Source organism: Salmo trutta, chromosome 12 (genome assembly GCF_901001165.1).
Source record: "Salmo trutta chromosome 12, fSalTru1.1, whole genome shotgun sequence".
NCBI classification, from domain to species: Eukaryota; Metazoa; Chordata; class Actinopteri; order Salmoniformes; family Salmonidae; genus Salmo; species Salmo trutta.
In genome coordinates, this window is record NC_042968.1 from 19,317,060 (window position 1) to 19,340,623 (window position 23,564).

The 23,564-nt window shown below is 43.6% G+C and overlaps 1 protein-coding gene and 1 long non-coding RNA gene across 7 annotated transcripts in view; both read right to left on the reverse strand.

The window, feature by feature from the left end:
• Positions 1-37: 37 nt before the first annotated feature.
• On the reverse strand, positions 38-2,060 carry LOC115203093 (uncharacterized). The gene is made up of 2 exons (XR_003880113.1): positions 886-2,060; positions 38-531 (listed from the first exon to the last, which is right to left on the reverse strand). It is a non-coding gene; the product is annotated as an uncharacterized LOC115203093 (long non-coding RNA).
• A 2,109-nt stretch (positions 2,061-4,169) lies between these two features.
• The window catches only part of LOC115203095 (E3 ubiquitin-protein ligase Arkadia), a 46,849-nt gene continuing 27,454 nt past the window's right edge, over positions 4,170-23,564 (reverse strand). For 2 of the 6 annotated variants that reach the window (XM_029767457.1, XM_029767458.1), the window contains exons 4-15: positions 18,107-18,264; positions 11,751-11,945; positions 11,273-11,619; positions 9,687-9,942; positions 8,595-8,955; positions 8,319-8,444; positions 7,988-8,105; positions 7,431-7,511; positions 7,143-7,238; positions 6,742-6,834; positions 6,129-6,232; positions 4,170-5,721 (exon numbers count right to left, since the gene is read on the reverse strand). In XM_029767457.1, the coding sequence (XP_029623317.1) occupies positions 5,601-5,721; positions 6,129-6,232; positions 6,742-6,834; positions 7,143-7,238; positions 7,431-7,511; positions 7,988-8,105; positions 8,319-8,444; positions 8,595-8,955; positions 9,687-9,942; positions 11,273-11,619; positions 11,751-11,945; positions 18,107-18,264 (2,056 nt within the window). In that variant the 3' untranslated portion in view covers positions 4,170-5,600. The remainder of the gene's footprint in view (positions 5,722-6,128; positions 6,233-6,741; positions 6,835-7,142; positions 7,239-7,430; positions 7,512-7,987; positions 8,106-8,318; positions 8,445-8,594; positions 8,956-9,686; positions 9,943-11,272; positions 11,620-11,750; positions 11,946-18,106; positions 18,265-23,564) is intronic. The other 4 variants (XM_029767462.1, XM_029767459.1, XM_029767461.1 and 1 more) reach the window with 4 other exon arrangements.

Below are 23,564 nucleotides of genomic sequence, written 5' to 3' on the forward strand. Positions count from 1 at the left end.
TTAAAAAAAAAAAAAGAAAACACCCCATGGATCCGGATTTTTTTTTACAAGGCTTACCTTGAGAAAACGATCCAGGACCGCCACCATCAGAGTCTCCTGCAATAGCTGGAACCTGGAGTGCACCTGAATCAGCCAGTCAAATCAGGCGAGCAGGCGTCCATTGATCTCATAGCCATTCATGTATTTGGGCCAGACAGACTGCTGGGTCTGTTAAGACATTTCAAGATTAACTTAGAGACCAGTACAAAATATTTAACGAGTCATCACCATGTTAGCCTAGAGAAAGCACAAGTTACCTCAAGGCACTGCAGATATCCATATATATTCAGAGCACAGTTGTGGCAAGTCTGACTCCCATTAGTCAATGTCTGCTACTGAGAACGCCTGGCACAATGCCTCTTTCATGGACACGTTAGCATACACTGCAGGCTGAGGAACTTGAGGCGCTGGGGAACGTTTAGGCCAAACAGTTGCTGGCTGGTCTTGTTGGTTTATAGATTGTTCCTGCCAAGGTCTCAACCAAACAGTCTTCTGTAGAGTATAGAGAAGTATGTTTAATTTTTTTAATTTCATCTTTAACCAGGTAGGCCAGTTGAGAACACGTTCTCATTTACAACTGCGACCTGGCCAAGATAAAGCAAAGCAGTGTGACAAAGTGTTACACATGGGATAAACGAACGTACAGTCAACACAATAGAAAGAGTATATACTATGTGTACAAATAGCGTGAGGTAAGGCAATAAATAGGCTATAGTAGCGAAGTAATTACATTTCAGCAAAATAACAGTGGAGTCATAGATGTGCAAGTAGAAATACTAGTGCGCAAGAGAGTATCTAGTGAAATCACAGACAATGGACCAAACAACGCCGGGTAAGACAACATACCTTGAACGGCACCGCTTTGCTGGCATTGGGAAAGTTGGACAGCTCCCCCAAACACAGCCCTTCTTGCTGCAGCTACGTTTGCTTGATCCCCATTAAATGTTGAATGATCCCCCCCTCCTCAAAAAAGGGAACACAAAACATCTAATTAACTGAAAGGTCGGCAGTTTTTGCCATGTTAGCTAGCAAGCGAAGGCTAACGTCGTCAGCTAATGACAAATTATTTAGCCATGCGCAATTACTGTTATCTTAGCTAGCTAAATGTTTTGGCCGGTTAAGTAACTTTATTTTAGGCAAAGCATACGCTCGTTTGCCAGCGTGTATTTCCTAGTTGCTTAACGTTACCTACTGACTTAAATAGCACATTGGCTAGCTAACTATAGTAACGTTAGCTGTGAGTAACATGCAGACAAACACATTAGCTAGTCCAAATTGTAAAAACTTAACGCAGAGCGAACTTCTAATAACATCTTCACGCTTGGTTAAAAACAAGGCTATAATCGGCAAAAATATGCTTTTAGTGCCTGCAGGCTTTTGCTGCAGGTTTGCTGTTTACACAAGGCCCAAGTAAAGAAGTGTTAAAGTACCCTTCCACAGTCATTCAAATACCGCTCTGTTGATTCTAATTGGATACCGCATCATAGAATGCATCTCTGTCATTGGTTACCTAAGAGGAATCACGAATGACGTCACACAGTCACAATCAGAACGGATATCTATGATAAGAACCAAACAAAAATTACACATATTTTTGATTGAATTTAACTATCTTATTAAAACATTATCCCTAGTGAACAACAACAATAATAACATTTTCATGAATCATTATAATGATATTTTTTCAGTGATTACAATTGCACGAGAATTGTTATTTTTTGTATTATTTCACAGATATTTTTGGGATGTTTTAGTATTTTCTTGGTCATACCTGCGTTCTGTTTTGTATGCTGTAGCAATGTAAGTTGTTGATCTGTATTATGAATAAAAATAAATAAATAGAAATCTATGATACGAACCCCCACCCGATTAGAAAACGATCACCCCAATCAAAAGGTTTCCACTAGTTACCACAGCTACAAGGTCACAATTGGCTATACAGTCAAAATGTATGAATACAATTAATGATTAGGTTTAGGCATACGGTTAGCAGTGTGTTTAAAGTTAGGGTTAAGGTTATGTTTCAAATGACATTTTAAGAAGATCAATTGTAGAAATAGGCGGGTTTTGTGACTTTGTGGCTGGGGTAGCTAGCTAGTGACGACCCAATCAAAGAGAAATTGACACTACTCATCCAAAAACGACACTTTCCTTTTAAAATACAAAAAGCAATGCATATTGTCATTTGAAGAAAAGAGAGAAAATAGTTGCATTAATGTTTGCAACACACACCATACCATTTACACAACCTTTGGCCCCAAGTGTCCTAGAGCGTTGGGTCAGTAACTGAAAGGTTGCTAGATCGAATCCCCGAGCTGACAAGGTACAAATCTGTCGTTCTGCCCCTGAACAAGGCAGTTAACCCACTGTTCCGAGGCCGTCATTGTAAATAAGAATTTGTTCTTAACTGCCTTGCCTAGTTAAATAAAGGAAAAAATTAAAAAAATGTCTGCAGCATGGATTTATTGCTCAGCAGAGGACACGTCAATATTGTTGATAAATCCACTTGGCCAAAATAACGTTCTATGAATTGACCAAAATGCTCATCTTTGCTACTCTAATTAAGAAACATTACACATGGTCTTCCCTGATTGATGAGTAGTAATAAGGGGAATATTCATAAAATCTACATAAAATGCATAAAATAAGTTGTATTCTTGCTGCAGACTCTTTGGATACATGGATGGATACTTCAGTTAATCTTTACTTGATGATTCGCCATAAGGCTTATAAACAGATTATAAACCGTTTCTATTTATTTTACTGTCATGGCACAAACCATTTTTTTTTGGGGGGGGGGGGGTTGAATAGGCATTTTTAGTACTGCTATATTACATCCACAGTACCTTCAGAAAGTATTCATACCGCTTGACTAATTCAACATTTTGTTGTGTTACAGACTGATTTCCAAATGGATAAAATGTTTTTCTCTCACCCATCTAGTGAAAACATGTTTTTATCATTTTTTGCTAGTTTACTGTAAACAAAATACATAAATATCTAATTTACAGAAGTATTCACACCCTATCAATACATGTTACAATCACTTTTGGCAGCCTTTAAGGCAGCAATTACAGAGTATTTCTGGGTAAGTGTCTAAAAGCTTTGCACAACTGGATTGTTCAATATTTGCTCATGATTTTTTTCTAAATTCTTCCAGCTCTGTCAAATTGGTTGTTGACCAATGCTAGACAACCATTTTCAAATCTTGCCATAGATTTTCAAGCAGAATTAAGTCAAAACTGACTCGGCCACTCAGAAACATGTACTGTCTTCTTTGTAAGCAACTGTGTTTTAGGTTATTGTCCTGCTGAAAGGTGAATTAATCCGTGTCTGGTGGAAAGCAGACTGAACCATGTTTTCCTCTAGGATTTTGCCTGTGCTTAGCTCCATTCCGTTTCTTTTTTATCCTGAAAAACTCCCCAGTCCTTAATGATTACAAGCATACCCATAACATGATGCAGCCACCACTATTCTTGAAACTATGGAGAGTGGTATTCAGTAATGTGTTGTATTGGATTTGCCCCAAACATAACACTTTGTATTCAGGACAAGTAGTTCATTACTTTGTCACATCTTTTGCAATATTAATTTAGTGCCTTGTTGCAAACAGGATGCATGTTTTGGAATATTTTTATTCTGTACAGACTTCTTTTCACTCGGTCAACCTCCCTGGTCTTTGTGGTTGAAATTCACTGCTCAACTAAGGGACCTTACAGATAATGGTATGTGTAGTACAGAGATGCGGTAGTCATTCAAAAATCACAATAACACTAGAATTGCACAGAGTCCATGCAACTTAAGCACATTTTTACTCCTGAAATGTAGGCTTTCCATAACAAAAGGGTTGAATACTTAGACTCAAGACATTTCAGCTTTTAATTTTTAATTCATTAGTAAAAAAAAAAATGTAAAACTTAATTCATTCCACTTTAACATTATGGGGTATTGTGTGGAGGCCAATGAGAAACATTTTAAATTCAAGCTATAGCACATTTGGAAAAAGTCTAGGGGTGTGATTACCAAGTGTTAACATTTTTTGTCAGTAGTAGATCCCTCAATGTGCAGTTGTGAAATATGGACAAACATGCATAGGTGAACGGTAAGGCACAAATAAAACAGACACAGGAAAGAGTTCTAACTTTATTAATATTATTTTAAAACTAATATAAATCCCATGGAATATCATCCTGGTGCCATTAAGTCTATGAATGCATGGATACCTGCCATAAGTACTGCATTCCAACACTCCATTCAAAAAAAAAAATTTCTCCAAAACTCAGCAATCAGAGTGGAAATACATGGCCTCAGCGCACTCTCTTCACAACACTCCTGTCTGTTCTCTCCTGTGCAAGTATATGCAAGTTAGCAAGTTGAGAATAATATTAGTGTTATCTTTTCAATGGCAGCAAAGAGAGATTGCTGCTGCACTGCTAAAGAGAGAGGGAGAGAGAGAAAGTGTGGGTAAGAACAATGATCTGGGACGTAAGAATAATCAGCTACTTTTTTATTATTCTGAGCTGAGCGCTGTGTATTTCCCTCTCTGAAAAAAGAAACGGAGGATAAACGAAAAGCAAGGATAAACCAACGCCATTCCCAGTTTCCAAACAACAGATATCCCCAGGTTGTAGGCTCATGTGAAACTGGTTGCATCTGTGGGCCTGAGATCCCCTTATAGAACCCAGTTTTCCATCTGGGGCCTGTCTGAGTGAGAAATCCAAACAGAACACAGACTGTATCCTCAGCAGACCTCAACAATCATTCCATTGAAAAAGAACAGTCAAGAACAGATGTGACATTCATTTTCTTTTTCTCTAAAATACATTAGATGACGTGTGAATGGTGTTTAGTCAAATCAAGGTGGTGCAGGAGAGGTGTAAGACACGCATGTGCATTTTCTGGGAGGTGAGGTGAAGTTTGAGTTTATTCCCACTCTAGAAATACTGTGTGAACATGAATACAGCAGCTGATCAGTTTAACATGATATTTTCCTAATTAAGGAATGTCTTGATTTACCTTCTTAGAAATAAAACGTCTTCCACTAGCAAACCACATTGTCTAAACAGAAACTAATCAATACAATGATCGGTAAAATGAGTCCTGCAATGTTTTTAAATGGAGGTTAACATTCTACTCCAGTAAAGCAAGGCATTAGGTATATAGAAATGCTTCTTTACTAGAGCAGCTATCCTCACCTGCAAGTTGTTAGGCCATGAGAAGCCCACAATATATGTGCAAAGAAATGCATTGCGAGGAGCCATGCAAAAAATAAAACAAATAAAAATAAAATATGACACGAGGAAACAATCAAAAGCTACATAAAAGCTTTATAAATACAATAACATTTTAAATCCTTAATGGAGATGTCAATTCGAGCAGTATTGTACTGTGTGATAGCTGGCACTCTAGGCTCAAAGCTTTTTTAGCCTGATGTTTTTATTTTCTCATAGTGGATCTGCGCAGGTAATTCATGCCCTCTTTGGTTGACTGCAGTACTGAAGAAAAATTCAAACAAAACAACAAATAAAGAAAATTCCAACAGAGTCGTTAGAAAAACAGCATCAACTCTCAACGGCAGACAACTGCGCCTCGATGTCCACTCTGCAGATGGGGCACTTCTTATTGGTGAGGAGCCATTGGTCCACACACAGTTGATGGAAAAGATGCATACAAGGTAGGCGTCTGTGGAAGAGAGAATATATTGTTAGACATAGACTTTGAATTCCATCTTCGTAATGAAAAGATCCTGTAAAGTTGGAATGAAATGACAATGAATAAAATGTTTAATTTGGTTTGCTGAAAGATGGAAAATTATCATTTATACATTACAGTTCTTACATTACACCAACAGAGGGCAGAAACTCTTAAACTCACTTGATCACATGAGCACATATGTTGAGCTCCAGAAATGTCCTCTGAGACCAGTCATTTTCAGGCACTCAAAGGATTGGCTTATCTGCTGATTACTATACTTTTGGGTGTTGAGAAAATCTCCAAGGCATATCAAGAGAAAATGTGGAAAAAGAAGTGGTAGTTCTCACACAAAAACAGCCCCGCATTAAAACACACACGCTACAGTATAACTGTACCTGACGTCCTCCCCTTCCTCCAGTATTGACAGACAGATGGTGCATTTCTCCTCTGTGTCTTCGTCCGCCCCCTCATCTTCTTCTTGCTTACCATGCAGCTTTCTCTGTTAATGGAAACATTGGAAAACACCATTATAGATACACAGCACCACAGTTTCCACAAAGACAACTTTTATTCATATTATAAAGACGTATTACAAACAGGGAAGGCTGAGACCATTTTATGAGGGTTACCGTCAAACACAATAAATTCAGGGTTCACAGGGTGTAAACATTACAGGTACAAACCAACTTGCGAATTAACTATCCTTTATGACTGATAGAGGGCTTACTGTATACAGTACAAGCATTATGAGGGTGAACACATATCCCTACGAGGACAGAGAGAATGGTCATTTTGTCCTGGCTACAAAACATGTCATGTCATCCCTATGGATCAAGGTAATATGGATTTTAAAATATATATTTAAATAAATATTTTTAAAAAACAACAAAAAAAATCTATAAAATGTTTCTACTGCCGAATCCCCGTGCCCCCAACACTACTTCCATTAACAACTATAAATGAGCAGAGACATGTTTCCAAATTGAATTTGTTCATTTTTTTTCTCACCGAGTCTGAGGTTGCGTGCATATTTTTCCCAATAGTTGCCCATGCTTCAGGGGTTAACTGTTCGTCAATGTCTCGCTCAGTCTCCAACACCTTCTGTATTGGGCAGCAGGTTATTAGGTTACTTATTTAAATACATTTGGAAAACTAGGTGGAATCTTTCCCTACAATGTTTTCTAAGGCTGCAACTTTGGTTGAAAGGGACACCTTCTAGTTTCTACAGCATCTGGCTTAACGATAGCAATACATTCATATTTTTAAAGGAACACAAAATAACCACTGTGAGTGTGCACTCTGTACCAGAATAAAATCTTGTGCAGACATGCACAAAATGCATCACAGCAAACTACATTAAACAGGATGTGTTCTGAAACACACACACAGTTTTATAGGAGTGCTCTCACCTTTTTGTACTTGTGTGGGTAAGTGCACCTCTCTATAGTTCCCTGAGAGGCCCCTCGGTTCACAGTCCCCAATCTCTCCTCTAAATGCAGCAGATCCTGAGGAAATAGGGCAGGAAAACAACCCAACATGAGACTGAGCCAACTCAGTTCCACACAGCTCATAAGCCACAGCACTCTCTCAGCTCCTTCATAACTAATTACCAGGGCCAGGAGAGTTGCCTCACCACCTGGCGTGTGCAGGAAAAACTCCAGGCCCTAGTTAGTATATCTTTACTAATCGAGTGTTACCTCATAAGTTCGTCCAAATCCAGTCATTCTGGATGAGATGTAGCGAATGTGCGGGTAGGTTACTTCAGACATGCCAGTGTGCTGTGAGGGAGGCAAAACAATTCCATGGAAATATGTTCACTTCAGTGGAGTACAGTCATTTGTTTCTGTGGGCTACAGTTCATGAAGCACATATAGGGATATATAGCATTATCAACTAAATCTGCTGACACTGCTTGACTTGGGTATAAATTCCGGTTAGCATTACCGAAAACTGCATTTTTGATAACCACAGAAGTATCACAATTTCATATCTTCTGACATTGTGCATTAACTTTTAACATCATTTCAAAGGGGCATCCATTGATTTCAGGCTGCTGGTTATGTTGAATATGCACTTGAAATGCCTTACGGGCCACCATTAATTGCCAATGCATTATTCATGTGGCCCAACAAACCATCCTTGAAATAACAGATGTTATAAATAGAGGGCTAGCATCATTAATCTAAGCCATACTTCAAAATTATTCTAATGTAGGCACGTGTGCTTAGAGTGAGGGTGCCAGTCATGCACCCACCATGAAGGGGATGGGGAAGTGGTGCAGTCTTGGGGGAGGGTGGTAATGGGGCAGGTGAGGGTGCAGGTGTCCTGAAGGATATGGCGCCACGGTCACTCCAGCCTCGATACCCAGCTCCCTACAGAAGAAAACCAGACCAACAACAGTCCTCATCAACTCATAGACATTGACATCACAGGTGCCATTTTAACAGTGAAGGTGAGGGCATACATGACTGACTATATCCTTTGCGCACAGCAGGCCACACATACGTCGGTATTATTATTATTTTTTAATACTCTTGGCCCTACACGCAAGGCACTGGCCCTCCACTGCTCTAAATGGTACTAACCATGCAGTCCTCTGCTCAGATTGGCGTGGGTGGGACGACATGGTCTGGGGCACGTGGATGTGGTGGCCATGGCCGTAGTTGGGGTGCATTCTGTGGGGGTGTGGAGGGGGGCGCTCATGTGCTCGTCTGGAGAAGAAAGAGAGGTGTATCAGAAACATGAGATGGAAAATACCATAATATTTTCCCTGTAATCAGACAATTGGAAGCTACTGTCTGTGCTTCCAATTATGTTGCTGCCATCAGACGGGTTGGACCGGGGCCAGAGGCTACACTCACGTGGGGTGTTGCATCATCCTGCGTCTCTGGACCTCCATCCTCTGCAGCATCTCGTGCTGGTGCAGCCTCTGCACGGAGGTCCCCAGCGCAGGCATGTGGTGCTGCAGGGCCTGGTGTTCCGCAGGCAGGTGTTGGGGAGCACTGGAGCCTGTGTGGTGGTGGGCAGGCAGAGGGGCAGGGGGGGGTGGGGGCACGGCGTGGCCAGGGGGGTGAGAAGGCAGGGGCGTGTGGAAGGGATGGACGGGGTGGGGGATGACGTACTCACCCTGTGGAGCGGGCTGAGGAGGGGGAGGAGGGTTACCATGGGAATGGGGGCAGGTGTTAGAGGGCTGGTGGTGCAGGGAGCGTGCCAGGGGGGCGTCTGGGAGACAGAGAGACAGAGAGAGTGAGAATGGTGGGAAAAAGTTGAGAAGTAGTTAGTAACACCTTACCAGACAACCTTTAAGTCTCCTTCCTTATGATGACACCTGATCATCATCATCAGTTATGACTCTCCACACTGAAACATGCTGCCTGGCTGTTCCCTGTGCTGAGCAGGTCTCCCACCTGAGACCCCAGACAGACCCAGCCTCTGCCTGTCTGTCTGTCTCCCTCCCTACTGCAGAGAGAAGGGGGCCGGAGCAGGAATGACTGTCTGACGTGACTGAGTGTAGGCATTAGACAGGTGCGACAAACAGTTCCTGTAAATATGGCCCCACCAGGGAGCCCCGCCACACTCCTTCTCATTCCACACAGAGATATTCTGAGGAGAATCAGCAATTAACAAGGCCTGTTTGGTAGCACACCCGCAGCACTTAGCATATTAAACATCAGGTGTTTCTCTTAATTACTATTAGCACTGGCTTTCAAGAGTGCCGTTGTCGGCATAATCTTTCAAGGTCTGGTGGTAATAGTTACTGTATATATCCCAAAGGCTCACGTGTTTAGTACAGTAGTATGCAGGCTCTGCATGGGAATAACACACTATAGTTACTACTGCAGCATTTCATTTTCCTATCAAATCAACACTTATACAAAAGAAACCACAAAATAATATCACCTCCCAAAATAAAAAGGCCATCTCCCATTTGGTGCAGATGTAGCTCTACTCACAGGAGGGGTGCATGAAGTGCCTGCAGGTGGATAGCTGTGGCTGTGGCTGAGGCTGGGCCACCATGGCTGAGCTGAAGGAGTCCACCACTGCGCTGGGCTGGCTGGGCCCTGTTGCATTCTGGGAGTTGTAGGCAGCAGGCCGCGATGTGGAGCCTGGGCAGCACGGGTCAAAGGCTGAGGTGCCATGGAAACTACCGGCCCCGCTGCCCCCGCCGCTCCGCAAGCCACTGTTGCTCAGGTCGACCGGCAGAGTCTGCTTGGGAGGGGAGAGACAGAGATAGGAGGGTTGGAGAGGAGAGGGGAATGGAAAAGGAAAGAATAGGGGAAAGAGATACAGGGAAGGGACATATGGAGAGAGTAGAACCAGAATATGATGTTATGGTGCTACTGTCTGACTTTGATCTCTGTAGTGACAGAATATATAACTAAACAGTAAAACACTAAACTAAAACCACAGGGCTTCATGGTCCAGCCAGCACAAGATACAGGTACAAGACAATGGGCTTTACAGATTAGACTACAGTAAACCGTCTGAGATAATGAAATCTAAGTGATGGAGTTTCAAATCATAGTAGCAGCCCTCCCTCGTTGAATTATTCAAATAAATAATAATATTTAGACTGATGCATAAAACATGACTTATTCACCTTATGCAGGCAGCATGTCTCCTTTCTCTGAGCTGTAGCTGAGGGTGGTATCTACATGTAGGCCAAGCCCATCAAAGGGCACATCATTTTGCCTCACCCATGCAACTACTTCCTCCTTTTCATGGTAGAGACCTGATGGCCCAGTTTTGAATACTTTCCCCAGCCCTGCATGAATTATGTAGGAATCAGAGAGTATCCAGACAGAGACGGAGGTCTATGGAGGGAGCCTCAAACCTGACCTGCAGACACAGCCCTCTCAACCCCACTACACTCATTACACTTTAACCACACACTCCTCCACTTTGATGGTAAATAATACAATTCAGCAGCTCCTAACAAATTAGCACAATTTTAACTATTCAGCAGTGAATCTGGCTTCAAGGGAGGCTGCCAGCTAGATCCTTTGTAACGTATATGTTAAGATACTAGTTATTTGTCTGTATCAGTTCCTATTCTGTTTTTTCCTTCTTAATCCTTTTTAATCACCTTGAATCTGATTCATTGGCTAGTGCAGATATTAACGGAGCCTTTTGTTTAGATACACAAAGACTTGGTCAAAGATACATTTGAATGCGATGGTGCCATCTGCCAGGGAGAACATGGCTTGCATAGTTTACTAAAACTATAAATTATTTCTAATTTATCTCCAGCTATTGTCGGAGGAAAAGGCAGCCTTTTATCTCCTCAGATACTATTCATTTCGCCTACTTTTATAGATTTGGGGCAAAAAATAAAATGATAAAATACTTTCAAGATTTAAGAAATCCAATTTTTAATATGGACTATATTTATAAAATGTTACTGCTATAAGAAATGCATAAATTCTCTGGTCGATATATTAAAGTTGGGGAAACCAAAACAGGAAGCAGAAGTAACAGCCAAACCTCCAACAATACTACAATGTAAAAAACATAACAGGGTGTTGATGCTCAGGCCTACCTGGTCGTGGTATTGGGTGGAGCTGCTAATCCCTCCCCCTCTGCATGGTGCAGGCAGGGCAGTGGGCCTCTCTAGGGGGCAGCTGGGCTCAGGAAAGGGCAGAGTGGGTGGAGGTGGGTGCTGAGGCACATGGTGATGGTGGTGGTGGAAGTGGTGGGCGTGGCTGTGCTGCTGGGAGCCCGGCTGCTGGGAGGGCTGGGCCTGCAGGCAGCTGGAATGGCCCAGGGTCATGTGACCAGGGGAGGGCCCTCCGCAGGGGGAGTGCTGCGGGCAGCAGGAGGGTAACCTGGGCATGGCCGCGCCCCCACTCTCTCCTCCCACGCCGGATGAACCTCTTCTGCTCTCATCTGATAGAGATGGAAAACACCTTTAAGCTCCAATCATTATTCATAGATTACCCATAGGAAAAATTACTAAACTTATAAAGGCACACAAGGTTGACATCATGGCTTTCTGGAGAGTCTATGGTCTGTCTTACCCTCCGTGCCTGTGGTACCCCTTGGTCCCTGTGCCAGCGTGCTGTCTGGGGCTGGGCCTTGACCAGGGCAGCTAGTGGAGGGGCCCGGAGCATCGTGGGGCTCTGAGGTAGAGTTATGATGAGAGGAGGAGGAAGAGGAGGAGCTGACAGTCTGAGGGTGAATGCTGTCAGAGGTGGATGGTACAACAGAGAGATCTGAGGTAGGGAAGAGAGACAGGTAAACAGAGTAAATATGTGGGAATTTATTATGTAGCAAACATATCCATCTGTGTATGTGTGTGTGTAGCAGGGTTTCCGTCAGGAAAATGTGGCACCGGACATTTGACCGGCAGCATTTTAATTTACCGGACCCATACGCATTGGGTACATAACCTATTAGGGCGGCCACCCAAAGTGCTCAGAGTGACAAAAATCACATGTATATTATGGTAATTCATACAAACAGAACATGCAAATCAAGGACGCAATGATGTGCAGTCCTTCTTACCAAATTCTGATGTGCACTTTAAAGAGGTTAAAATAACTGTCCACATTTACTTTTCCTCAGCTAACAAGACAAGTAAAGAACAGCAAAATCACTAGCCTATGTCAATGTACTATCCCCCATAGTAGAACAGTGACCTATTCTATTGGTCAGCTTGTCGAGAAAGAAATAGCCTATTCCAAAAACTCTGGGACAATTGCGGGATGATAGATCCCAAATTCATACAACCAGTATGCCTAGGCTACATTTCATTGTCCGGCCTTTGGACACCGGACAATGAAAGAAAGTTTATATCAAATGACTGCCTTCACGGATATGGTCTGAGTTTGGATAGGCTACTTTGAAGCAAATTAAGACATGCCTCGTACAATGGCTTGCAAAAGTATTCACCCCCCATGGCATTTTTGCTATTTTGTTGCCTTACAACCTGGAATTAAAATAGATTTTTGGGGGGATTGTATCATTTGATTTACACAACATGCCTACCATTTTGAAGATGCAACATATTTTTTTATTGTGAAACAAAAAATAAGAAAAAAAAACAGAAAACCTCAGCGAAAAATACCTATTCACCCCCCCCAAAGTCAATACTTTGTAGAGCCACCTCTTGCAGCAATTACAGCTGCAAGACTCTTGGGGAATGTCTCCATAAGCTTGGCACATCTAGCCACTAGGATTTTTTTCCCATTCTTCAAGGAAAAACTGCTACAGCTCCTTCAAGTTGGATGGGTTCCGCTGGTGTACAGCAATCTTTAAGTCATACCACAGATTCTCAATTGGATTGAGGTCTGGGCTTTGACTAGGCCATTCCAAGACATTTAAATGTTTCCCCTTAAACCACTCGAGAGTTGCTTTAGCAGTATGCTTAGGGTCATTGTCCTGCTGGAAGGTGAACCTCCGTCCCAGTCTCAAATCTCTGGAAGACTGAAACAGGTTTCCCACAAGAATTTCCCTGTATTTAGCACCATCATTCCTTCAATTCTGACCAGTTTCCCAGTCAGCTGCCGATTAAAAACACCCCCCCCCCCGGCATGATGCTGCCACCACCATGCTTCACTGTGGGGATGGTATTCTCGGGGTGATGAGAGGTGTTGGGTTTGCACCAGACATAACGTTTTCCCTGATGGCCAAAAAGCTACATTTTAGTCTCATCGGACCAGAGTACCTTCTTCCATATGTCTGGGGAGTCTCCCACATGCTTTTTGGCGAACACGAAACGTGTTTGCTTATTTATTTTCTTTAAGCAATGGCTTTTTTCTGGCCACTCTTCCGTAAAGCCCAGCTCTGTGGAGTGTACAGCTTAAAGTGGTCCTATGGACAGATACGCCGATGTTCAAAGTTTCAGATATTTTTAATAACCCAACCCTGATCTGTACTTCTCCACAACTTTGACCCTGACCTGTTTCGAGAGCTCCTTGGTCTTCATGGCGCCACTTGTTTGGTGGTGCCCCTTGCTTAGTGGTGTTGCACTCTGGGGCCTTTCAGAACAGGTGTAAATATACTGAGATCACGTGACCGATCATGTGACACTTAGTTAAATAAAGTCCACCTGTGTGCAATCTAATTATGTTACTTCTGGGGGTAATTGGTTGCGCCAGATCTTATTTAGGGGCTTCATAGCAAAGGGGGTGAATACATATACACACACCATTTTTTTCATTTCACCAATTTTGACTATTTTGTATATGTCTATTACAGGAAATCCAAATATAAATCAATTTAAATTTCAGGTTGTAATGCAACAAAATAGGAAAAACGCTAGGGGGATGAATTATTTTGCAAGCCACTGTATGTATTAAAATGTTCAGGTTTCAAACAATTAAGTATATATTTTCAAAATGCATACTACCTCCAGCTAATTGCAAAGTGGTGTGTGATGCGCTGATGAAGCGTGTCTTCCGTTGCCTATGCTTTTGCTGTTTGAGATGCTGTAGCAGCAGCTCTCGCGCTCCGACAGATTTTCCACTCAAAGGCTCTGTATCTGTATGCTGTAGGCGTGTGATAAATAAGATATCCCTACATAACGAATATACACAGAGTGAACAAAACATGCTCCTTCCATGACAGACTGGCCAGGTGAATACTATGATGTCACTTGTTAAATCCACTTCAAATCAGTGTAGATGAAGGGGAGGAGACACGTTAAAGAAGGATTTTTAAGACTTGAGACAAGGATTGTGTATGTGTGCCATTCAGAGGGTGAATGGGCAAGACAAAATATTTAAGAGCCTTTGAACGGGGTATAGTAGTAGGAGCCAGCCGCACCGGTTTGTGTCAAGAACCGCAGCGCTGATGGGTTTTTCATGATCAACAGTTACCTGTGTGTATCAAAAATGGTCCACCACCCAAAAGACATCCGGCCAACTTGACAACTGTGGGAAGCATTGGAGTGAACATGGGCCAGCATCACTGTGGAACGCTTGACACTTTCTAGAGTCCATGCCCCGAAGAATTGAGGCTGTTCTGATGGCAAAAGCGGTTGCAACTGAATATTAAGAAGGTGTTGCTAACGTTTTGGACACTCAGTGTAAGCCTACTATACACATGGCAATTTTATCTGCTTTCTATTTATTTATTTTTAAAATCGGCCAAAAGCTGGCTATTACCGGCAAACAGAAACCCTGGTGTGTAGACTGGCTGCAGTGGCTTGGCAGCCAGGGAGAAGAAGAGACCTCATTAGCATTCCACAGTGTGCGCTCCATCTGCTTTTCATAGTCACAAATTAATTTCTCCTCCTCAAAAGAAATGCAAATAGGCTCATATCTCACACTGCTCTATTATTCTGTTATCAGTCACACGGTGTGAGACCATAAAGAAAATGCACCAAATTGGAGTTAAGTCACATTAATGCTTTGGTCTGGTTTGCTAATGCCTCAGGTTAAAGGGCAAACTGGTCTGGGAAAACATAGCCATTAGCCAGAGATATGTAGGATGTTGGAATGGTAAAGCCATTACAAAAACAGTCAGTCGTCACATGATATATAATAACAAATTGAATGTATAATTTGCTTTTCATTGAAATAAATAAAAACAAAACAACTAGACAGAAACTGAAACCAAGAACCCAGATGACACTAAAAGGAACATATATATATCTAATGGAGGACCTTCCTAAAGAGGAGGGATTTCAGGTCATTTTTAAAAGGTGTATATGCAATGGCTTGGGGCTGTCATGAATGTATGAACTGAACTGGAGTAAGCCTATACATCTGGTGAGAATAATGTATGTACAGTTGAAGTCGGAAGTTTACATACACCTTAGCCAACTGCATTTAAACTCAGTTTTTCACAATTCCTGACATTTAATCCTAGTAAGAATTCCCTGTCTTAGGTCAGTTAGGATCACCACTTTATTTTAAGAATGTGAAATGTCAGAATAATAGTAAAGATAATGATTGATGTCAGCTTTTATCACATTCCCAGTGGGTCAGAAGTTTACATACACTCAATTAGTATTTGGTTGCATTGCCTTTAAATTGTTTAACTTGGGTCAAATGTTTTGGGTAGCCTTCCACAAGCTTCCCACAATAAGTTGGGTGAATTTTGGCCCATTCCTCCTGACAGAGCTGATATAACTGAGTCAGGTTTGTAGGCCTCCTTGCTCACACGCAGTTTTTCAGTTCTCCCTACATATTTTCTATGGGATTGAGGTCAGGGCTTTGTGATGGCCACTCCAATACCTTGACTTTGTTGTCCTTAAGCCATTTTGCCACAACTTTGGAAGTATGCTTGAGGTCATTGTCCATTTGGAAGACCCATTTGCGACCAAGCTTTAACTTCCTGACTGATGTCTTGAGATGTCGCTTCAATATGTCCACATAATTTTCCTTTCTCATGATGCCATCTATTTTGTGAAGTGCACCAGTCACTCCTGCAGCAAAGCACCCCCACAACATGATGCTGCCACCCCTGTGCTTCACGGTTGGGATGGTGTTCTTCGGGTTGCAAGCCTCCCCCTTTTTCCTCCAAACATAACGATGGTTATTATGGCCAAACAGTTCTATATTTGTTTCATCAAACCAGAGGACATTTCTCCAAAAAGTACGATCTTTGCCCCCATGTGCAGTTGCAAACCGTAGTCTGGCTTTTTTATGGCAGTTTTGGAGCAGTGGCTTCTTCCTTGCTGAGCGGCCTTTCAGGTTATGTCGATATAGGACTCGTTTTACTGTGGATATAGATACTTTTGTAACCGTTTCCTCCTGCATCTTCACAAGGTCCTTTGCTGCTGTTTTGGGATTGATTTGCACAGAACATGCGTGGTCCCATGGTGTTTATACTTGCGTACTATTGTTTGTACAGATGAACGTGGTACCTTCAAGCGTTTGGAAATTGCTCCCAAGGATGAACCAGACTTGGAGGTCTACAATTTTCTTTCTGAGGTCTTGGCTGACTTCTTTTGATTTTCCCATGATGTCAAGCAAAGAGGCACTGCGTTTGAAGGTAGGCCTTGAAATACATCCACAGGTACACCTCCAATTGACTCAAATGATGTCAATTAGCCTATCAGAAGCTTCTAAAGCCATGACATCCTTTTCTGGAATTTTCCAAGCTGTTTAAATGCACAGTCAATTTAGTGTATGTAAACTTCTGACCCACTGGAATAGTGACAGTGAAATAATCTATCTGTAAACAATTGTTGGAAAAATTACTTGTGTCATGCACAAAGTAGATGTCCTAACCGACTTGCCAAAACTATAGTTTGTTAAAAAGAAAATTTGTGGAGTGGTTGAAAAACAAGTTTTAATGACTCCAACCTAAGTGTAAACTTCCAACTTCAACTGTATATGAATTGGGGATGAATAAATACACAGCTCTTCAATGGACTTTGTAATTCAATGTAGGCTACACTCATCAGGAGTCGGCTGTATGTCCCCTAAATCCAGAGTGAAACCCTTTACCCACATAAGCTTTAATACTGCCAGGTGTATTTCATTCCTTGTGCCTAATGCCTCCACATTTACAATGAAGAGCATGCTTCTGGCTACTGCTCCAGTGGCTGGCATCACTGTGACATTTTATCATGTTACAAACATGATAACATTGACAGTATGAAACAACATGCATCAGAAATGCATTGGGTTGATGAGTAAAAGCCAACCAATGAAAGAGCAGTCGCTCTCAGGGGCACGGTCGCTATTAATATCCCTCCATTTGATGAAAAGATACAGATGAATCATTATTAAACAGTGCTCGATGACGGGAACATTTCAAATTGAATTGTGATGACAGGACAATTCTTATTTCAAGTTAGCGACACCCACTCGCTCCCAGGTTTGGAGAGTTGTGTGGAAGAAGCTAGCTAATCCTATTAAACAATAGAGTGTAAATGAGAGTATTTAATTTGACATGTAATATTTCCCAACCCCCTATGCAGTGTTGAGCTGGATCATGTAAGAAAGCATTAAACTCATCTAAATCCTAGTATTGGACGCCCACATTCATATGCTGTGCGACAGTCCGGCTATCGTATGCAGCATCTATGAAAAAGCTGTTCCCCAATGTAATTGATTTTTACACATATAATCACCAGATCTATTTTCTTCCTGCCTCGAGAGTAAACTTGCTTCTCTGTATCTGTGTGGGTGAGAGTGACACACACACACACACACACACACACACACAGACAGAGAGAGACAGAGACAGAGACAGAGAGAGAACGTGCAACCATTTGTATGTTGCTCATATAAAAATTACTGTCCCAGGGGACTACTGTAAACTCGCCTTTGTGTTGAAAGACGAATGAGCCTAGCTTTGAAAGAAAAGACAGTGGAAAAACAGAGGCCTGAGTATAAGTCTAGGACGTCTATGTGACTGTTACATCATATAGTTCATCTCAGAGTGGTATTGGGGGTCGGCACGTCCTCATGCTCACCATCCTCGTCCACTGTGAGGTCCACCACCTCCCCGGCACTCTGGCGCAGCGGCTGGATGACAGTAGAGAGGCGGTGGCGGCTGCGCAGCTCCTGGGGTCGGTTCTGGGAGCAGCTGGGGCCCCAGTACATCCTGCCGTGGCCCCCCACCGAGCGAGGCCTGTGGACACAAACACACAGCCAGTTAGAGAGGAAGGAGAGGAGAGGGGGGGGGGGTGTAAACAATCAGATTAAACAAGGCTTCAGTTGTCAGACTGACTGGGACCACGCTGATAATGCCAGGTTATCTGGACCCCGGGCCTGGGCTACGGTATTGTAACATTGTAACAATTCTATGAGATTGCTGACCACACAGCCCTCTCAATGGAGACCAGTGGTCAGTGGATGAGACCCAGTCCATAGGACTTCATGGAGAAGTGAGAAATTCCAGACAATTCAGCCCATTTTTCCTCCCAAAGCAAATCTCTTGCTTTTCCCTGCCTGATTGTCCTTTAAAGCAAATATATAAACAAAAGTTCATTTTATGATGTAATTTATCATGTAGTAAAAGGGAAAGTTGAAACGTTGTCATTTGGAGGCAGGGTATGGTCCCCACAGCTTTTTCTGTGTGGTGAGCACAAATCAGGCTCACTTTGGGCGCTGCTGGAACGCCTGGCTGGAATGTAAATAAGAGCCAGCTGACATGAGTGCTAGCGCTGCAGCTAATTCATAAAGACAGTCTACACACAGCCGTGCGCATGAGAGAGACACACAGCTGTGCAAACCTTTGAGAACCACACAGAAAGATCATGTTTGTTTCACACACATGGTTTTTTCCACCACACCCACTAACAAACTCCAAAACAACCTTGTGGAAAACACAATTCAACATACAACACACAGAAACACCTCTACCTCATCAAGCCTCAGCTACCACACACACATTGGCTCAAGTCACAACCATTGTGCATCATTGACTGTGCTCTCTCCTCTCCCTTTTGCAGTCTTCCTCTCTCCCCATCTCACTGCCTCAGTCTTTCCTCCGGCCTTCCGCTATCTTGTGTGATGTGGGAGTCCAGAGAGTATCAGTGTGCCGTAAAGCAGGATGAGAGGGGGGAGCATAGGGGATAGAGTGCCTGCCGTAAAGCAGCCTGTCATGGAGAGATGAGGCTGGGGAAGAGAAAGAGAGCAGTGAACCAGGCTGAGGGAAGGGGAGAGCCAGGAGCAGAGAGACTCCTGCTCCTCTCAACACAGGGCTGCTGCTGAAACCTCTAAACCACAGGTTGCATCATAAAAACAATAAGATTACAGACAAGCATGGTGGGCTGCTGCTATTCCAGTGAGACCAGTGTGTGTGTGCACAACAATAGCAACGCCACACACACACACAGCCATGTAGGCCAAAGAAGTCCTTCTAATAAGCAGGCGTGTGAGAGAGTGTCCACTCACACAATTCAGCAGAGGAAATGCCATTCTAACTGCTGTGGGCTGCATTGGTGTTGTGATGTGGGGATGTGGGGTCCAATTAGCTCATACTGCAGTCCATTCCATTTCCTGTCAGACGGACATACTTCACGACAAACGAAAAAGGCAACAAAAACCTATTAGTGCAACTTCTGATGTTGGCAATGCAGAAAAGAATAAGAAAAGCCTCCATGGCATGTCCCATGGGGCAGTTCACCTCACCCCCCCATGTGGAGCAGTGAAGGTGGTACACACAGAGAGCCAGTACAGGAGGTGTGGCTTGATTGCACTGTAATTGGCACCTGCTCCTCCTCTCTCCCACCTCGGGGCCCAGGGAGCAGGCTAGCCGACCTCGAGGCTCAGGGAACAGGCTAGCCCACCAGGGACAAGCACCTAATTACCCACAACGTAGACCTGGGATTATTTTGTAAATACCTGTTTACCACAGTGGCCTCTGAGGGGTGGAGGCGAGGGGAAAACAGAACACAGTAAACATGAACACTGTGGGAACTGGGGGCTTGGCAGGACCAGGGTTTTGCCATCTCCACGCACACTCTGCCAAATGCCGGAGGGCTTAGAGAGGGCCCGACAGTGGGGCTAACTGCAGGGACGGGATCTATGGACTGTGTATAAAGGCTGGGGGGAGGAGGGAGGGGACGACACAATTAAGGGACTAAATGGACTGTGTGTGGAAACAAACAATATGAAGCATCTGGTACTACATCACAGCAAGACAGAAGCGCAAGCTGCATGTTCTGCACCAAAATCCAAAGCCTTCACTGATACTGAATATGGCACTTACGCATACTCACACCCTCTATCCCAACCATTATCCTCTCTGCACTGTAAACAAATGATCTTTCAGCGGAAAACCGGTATTGCTCATCCTGCTGCCCTTTGACCTCCACATCCAGTACTCCTCGCTACACCTCCCCCTTCAGAAACAGCCCTTCTCTGCATTCTCCTGCAAGCCAGGGCAGCTCTGGGAGGTGCAGGCAGAGATAGGGAAACACACACACACACACCCACCCACCCTCCCGTAACTAACTACACTCTGCTCATTCACTTCCCGGAAATACCTAGGGAGAATTTGGTCAACCAAGCATGAAGAGAGAGGGAAAGAAGGAAGATAGAGGAGGGAGAGAGATAAGGGGAGAGGAGGGAGAGAGATAAGGGGAGAGAGAGCGAAGGGAGTGAGGGATATAGGGAGAGAGAGGGAGTGATACAGTAAGAGAGCGGAGGGAGGGAGATTAAGGAAGAGAGCGAGGGGGAGGCAGGAAGAGTGATAGAGCAAGTGAGGGAGTGCCAGAGAGGGAGGAGGGAGATGGAGAGCAAGGGCTGGGGTGAGGGAGAGAGAGAGAGAGCAATGCTTATGTAAACCCATCTGTATCACACTCCAAATATTTACAAGCTCTCTGAAAAAGACAGCCCTTTTCAATTTCTTAGAGGGCCCTTACTGATCCCCCCCCCCCCCCACTTAGTGATCTCTTCCCCCCACACTTACTAATCCCCCCCCCTTACTGATCTCTCCCCCCTCCCTTTACTGATCTCCCCCCCCTTTACTGATCTCCCCCCCTTTACTGATCTCCCCCCCCCCTTTACTGATCTCCCCCCCCCCTTTACTGATCTCTCCCCCCCTTTACTGATCTCTCCCCCCCTTTACTGATCTCTCCCCCCCTTTACTGATCTCTCCCCCCTTTACTGATCTCTCTCCCTGAATATTTCTGAAAAGGCACGTTTAGCCTTATCAACTCCTGGATAACACAGTTTAAAATAAGTCACACTGCACAACCTGAATAAATCTACAGAGGAGCACTGTCAGGGAACAATCAATCACGGGCAAGCTAATCGCGTGTCTGTGGGACAGAGGGAACATGGGAGAAATTAACAGGGCCACTAAAGCTCCAGTCAGTCAAGCCAAGTGGGTGAAATTCTCCATTGGGGTTCCAGACCTGCAGAATGGGCTCACTGAGATGGTGAGCCCAGAGAGAGTGGTCAGATGAGCTGGCCTCTGGAAGGGGGGCTTGGCTTTACTGCTAAAAACAACCGGAGGCATGTGGCCTGATCCCCAGTGCAGCTCTTCTCTGGGTACGCTATGCACTATGCAGAGCTATAGAGAGACCCTGCCTGCCCCCCTGCTATTCCACTCCACAGCAGCCTGAACTGGTCTCTAAACCTGTTCTTTAACTGCTCATCCACACTACTAATCAACTATGTTATTACTCTTCTTGTTCCTGCTCTGGTTCCTCTTCGCACACACACACACACACACACTTTCCTGAGATGTGAAGACTTGATGCTATTACACACCGGTTCCCCCCCACTCCCTGCATTCCACTCATAGCACACAGCACATACACACAGAGAACTGGGAGCCTGGAGATGAGTCACGTCAACGGTCAGAGCCTGAGAGAGGGAGCGCCACCAACTGACCTTCGGTTTCACACAGGGTCCAATTCTGGGAACAGCAAGACACTACTCAACATTTAATTGCACTGCCCTACATACAGAACAAATATCCTACATCTAAAAACCTACCCTTGAAAACAACATGATCACATTCCTTGCAGGCACTAAATGTATTATACGATAGATACTGTAGGTCAATAACATAGGACTAACTGGGCAGATATGGAGTTGCCCATTTTAGTGTTGTTTGTAGAATGTGGAGGGGGCTCCTCTCATCCTGAAAATAATGGGAAGTAATGTAATGGAAGTAAAATCTCTCTGGTATGACTGGTCATACCAGAGAGACAGAAGGCTTCTAGAACCTTCTCTGGCCCCAACGGGCCTGTTTAAACAGAACACTCCATGACATGGCTGTGCTGTGTACCTCCTCTCTAGCCTTCATAGAGGCGACCATATTTGGCTGATTATCTTCCTGAAAGCATAATGACCGGGTTTAACAAAACATAAACTTATTGAAACAATGCTAGCATGCTATGCTAAGGATTACATTAGTAAGGAGCATAATTACACAAGGTGGATTAGCTAGCTAGTTAACACACTATACAGCGACAGGAACCAACCAATCCACTAACATGCACGTGAATGACACGGCCTCATTAAGTTTGCATTTATGTAGCTAGCTGAGCATTTACTGAAGCAAATTAGTGGCTCATTCAAGGACACAGCAGCTGGGAGGCTCACCTGGGATTACTAGCAAACTATCTCGTCTCCAGTCAGCCATCCATTCCCCTGATCAATAGGCCTTACTTACTGCCACCCTGAACATCTGCATGTCATTCAGATGAAATGGAAAAAACATGAAAATGCACTGGGCTCATTGGGCTGGCCACTCCTGATATCTTTAGACCTATGGTATGCTTTGTGCACATCTAGAGATTGGTGACAGACACAGGGTTGAGAAAATTTGCCTATTCAGAAAACCTTGAAGTATTTTTTAGTGTCAGAACAGTGTTTTGACCTGCAATGGGATAAAAGGATACATAAAATCACCTATGTAGGTTTATTTTGTTTACTTTACTCCCCAGATACATAGCCATTACCTACAAGCAGGGGCGACCAGTCATTCAGGGCTGTTTGAGCCCCAACTGTTTAGCTTTTTTGTTGCCTGTTTTGCATGTTGTTTTGGCATTCATTTGTGTCACATATCAGTTTGCAAACAATGTTAAAAAAAATGTCATATCACTGAGTTAATAAAGCCGCATACCAAGTTAGTCTCTTTTTTGCTTTCTTGAGAAGGGCAGCGCCAAAATGCAGGGGTTTCAGCCTAGCTCAGTGCTTTCGTGGGGGTGGGGCAGCCAAGAGAAAATACGGAGCGTAGGGGTTGGTAGTGTTCTTGAGTTGCGCCGTGATTGGCTCAGTTTTCTGTCACGCATGGGGACATTATATATTTAAAAAAATGTAACCTTTATTTACCTAAGCAAGTCAGTTAAGAACAAATTCTTAATTACAATGACAGTGTCAGAACAGTGTCAGCTGTGAACTACATCACTGCAAAATCTACGGGTAGAGCTCGAAAATTCAAGCCCCTTGGGTGCTGCCATAAAATGG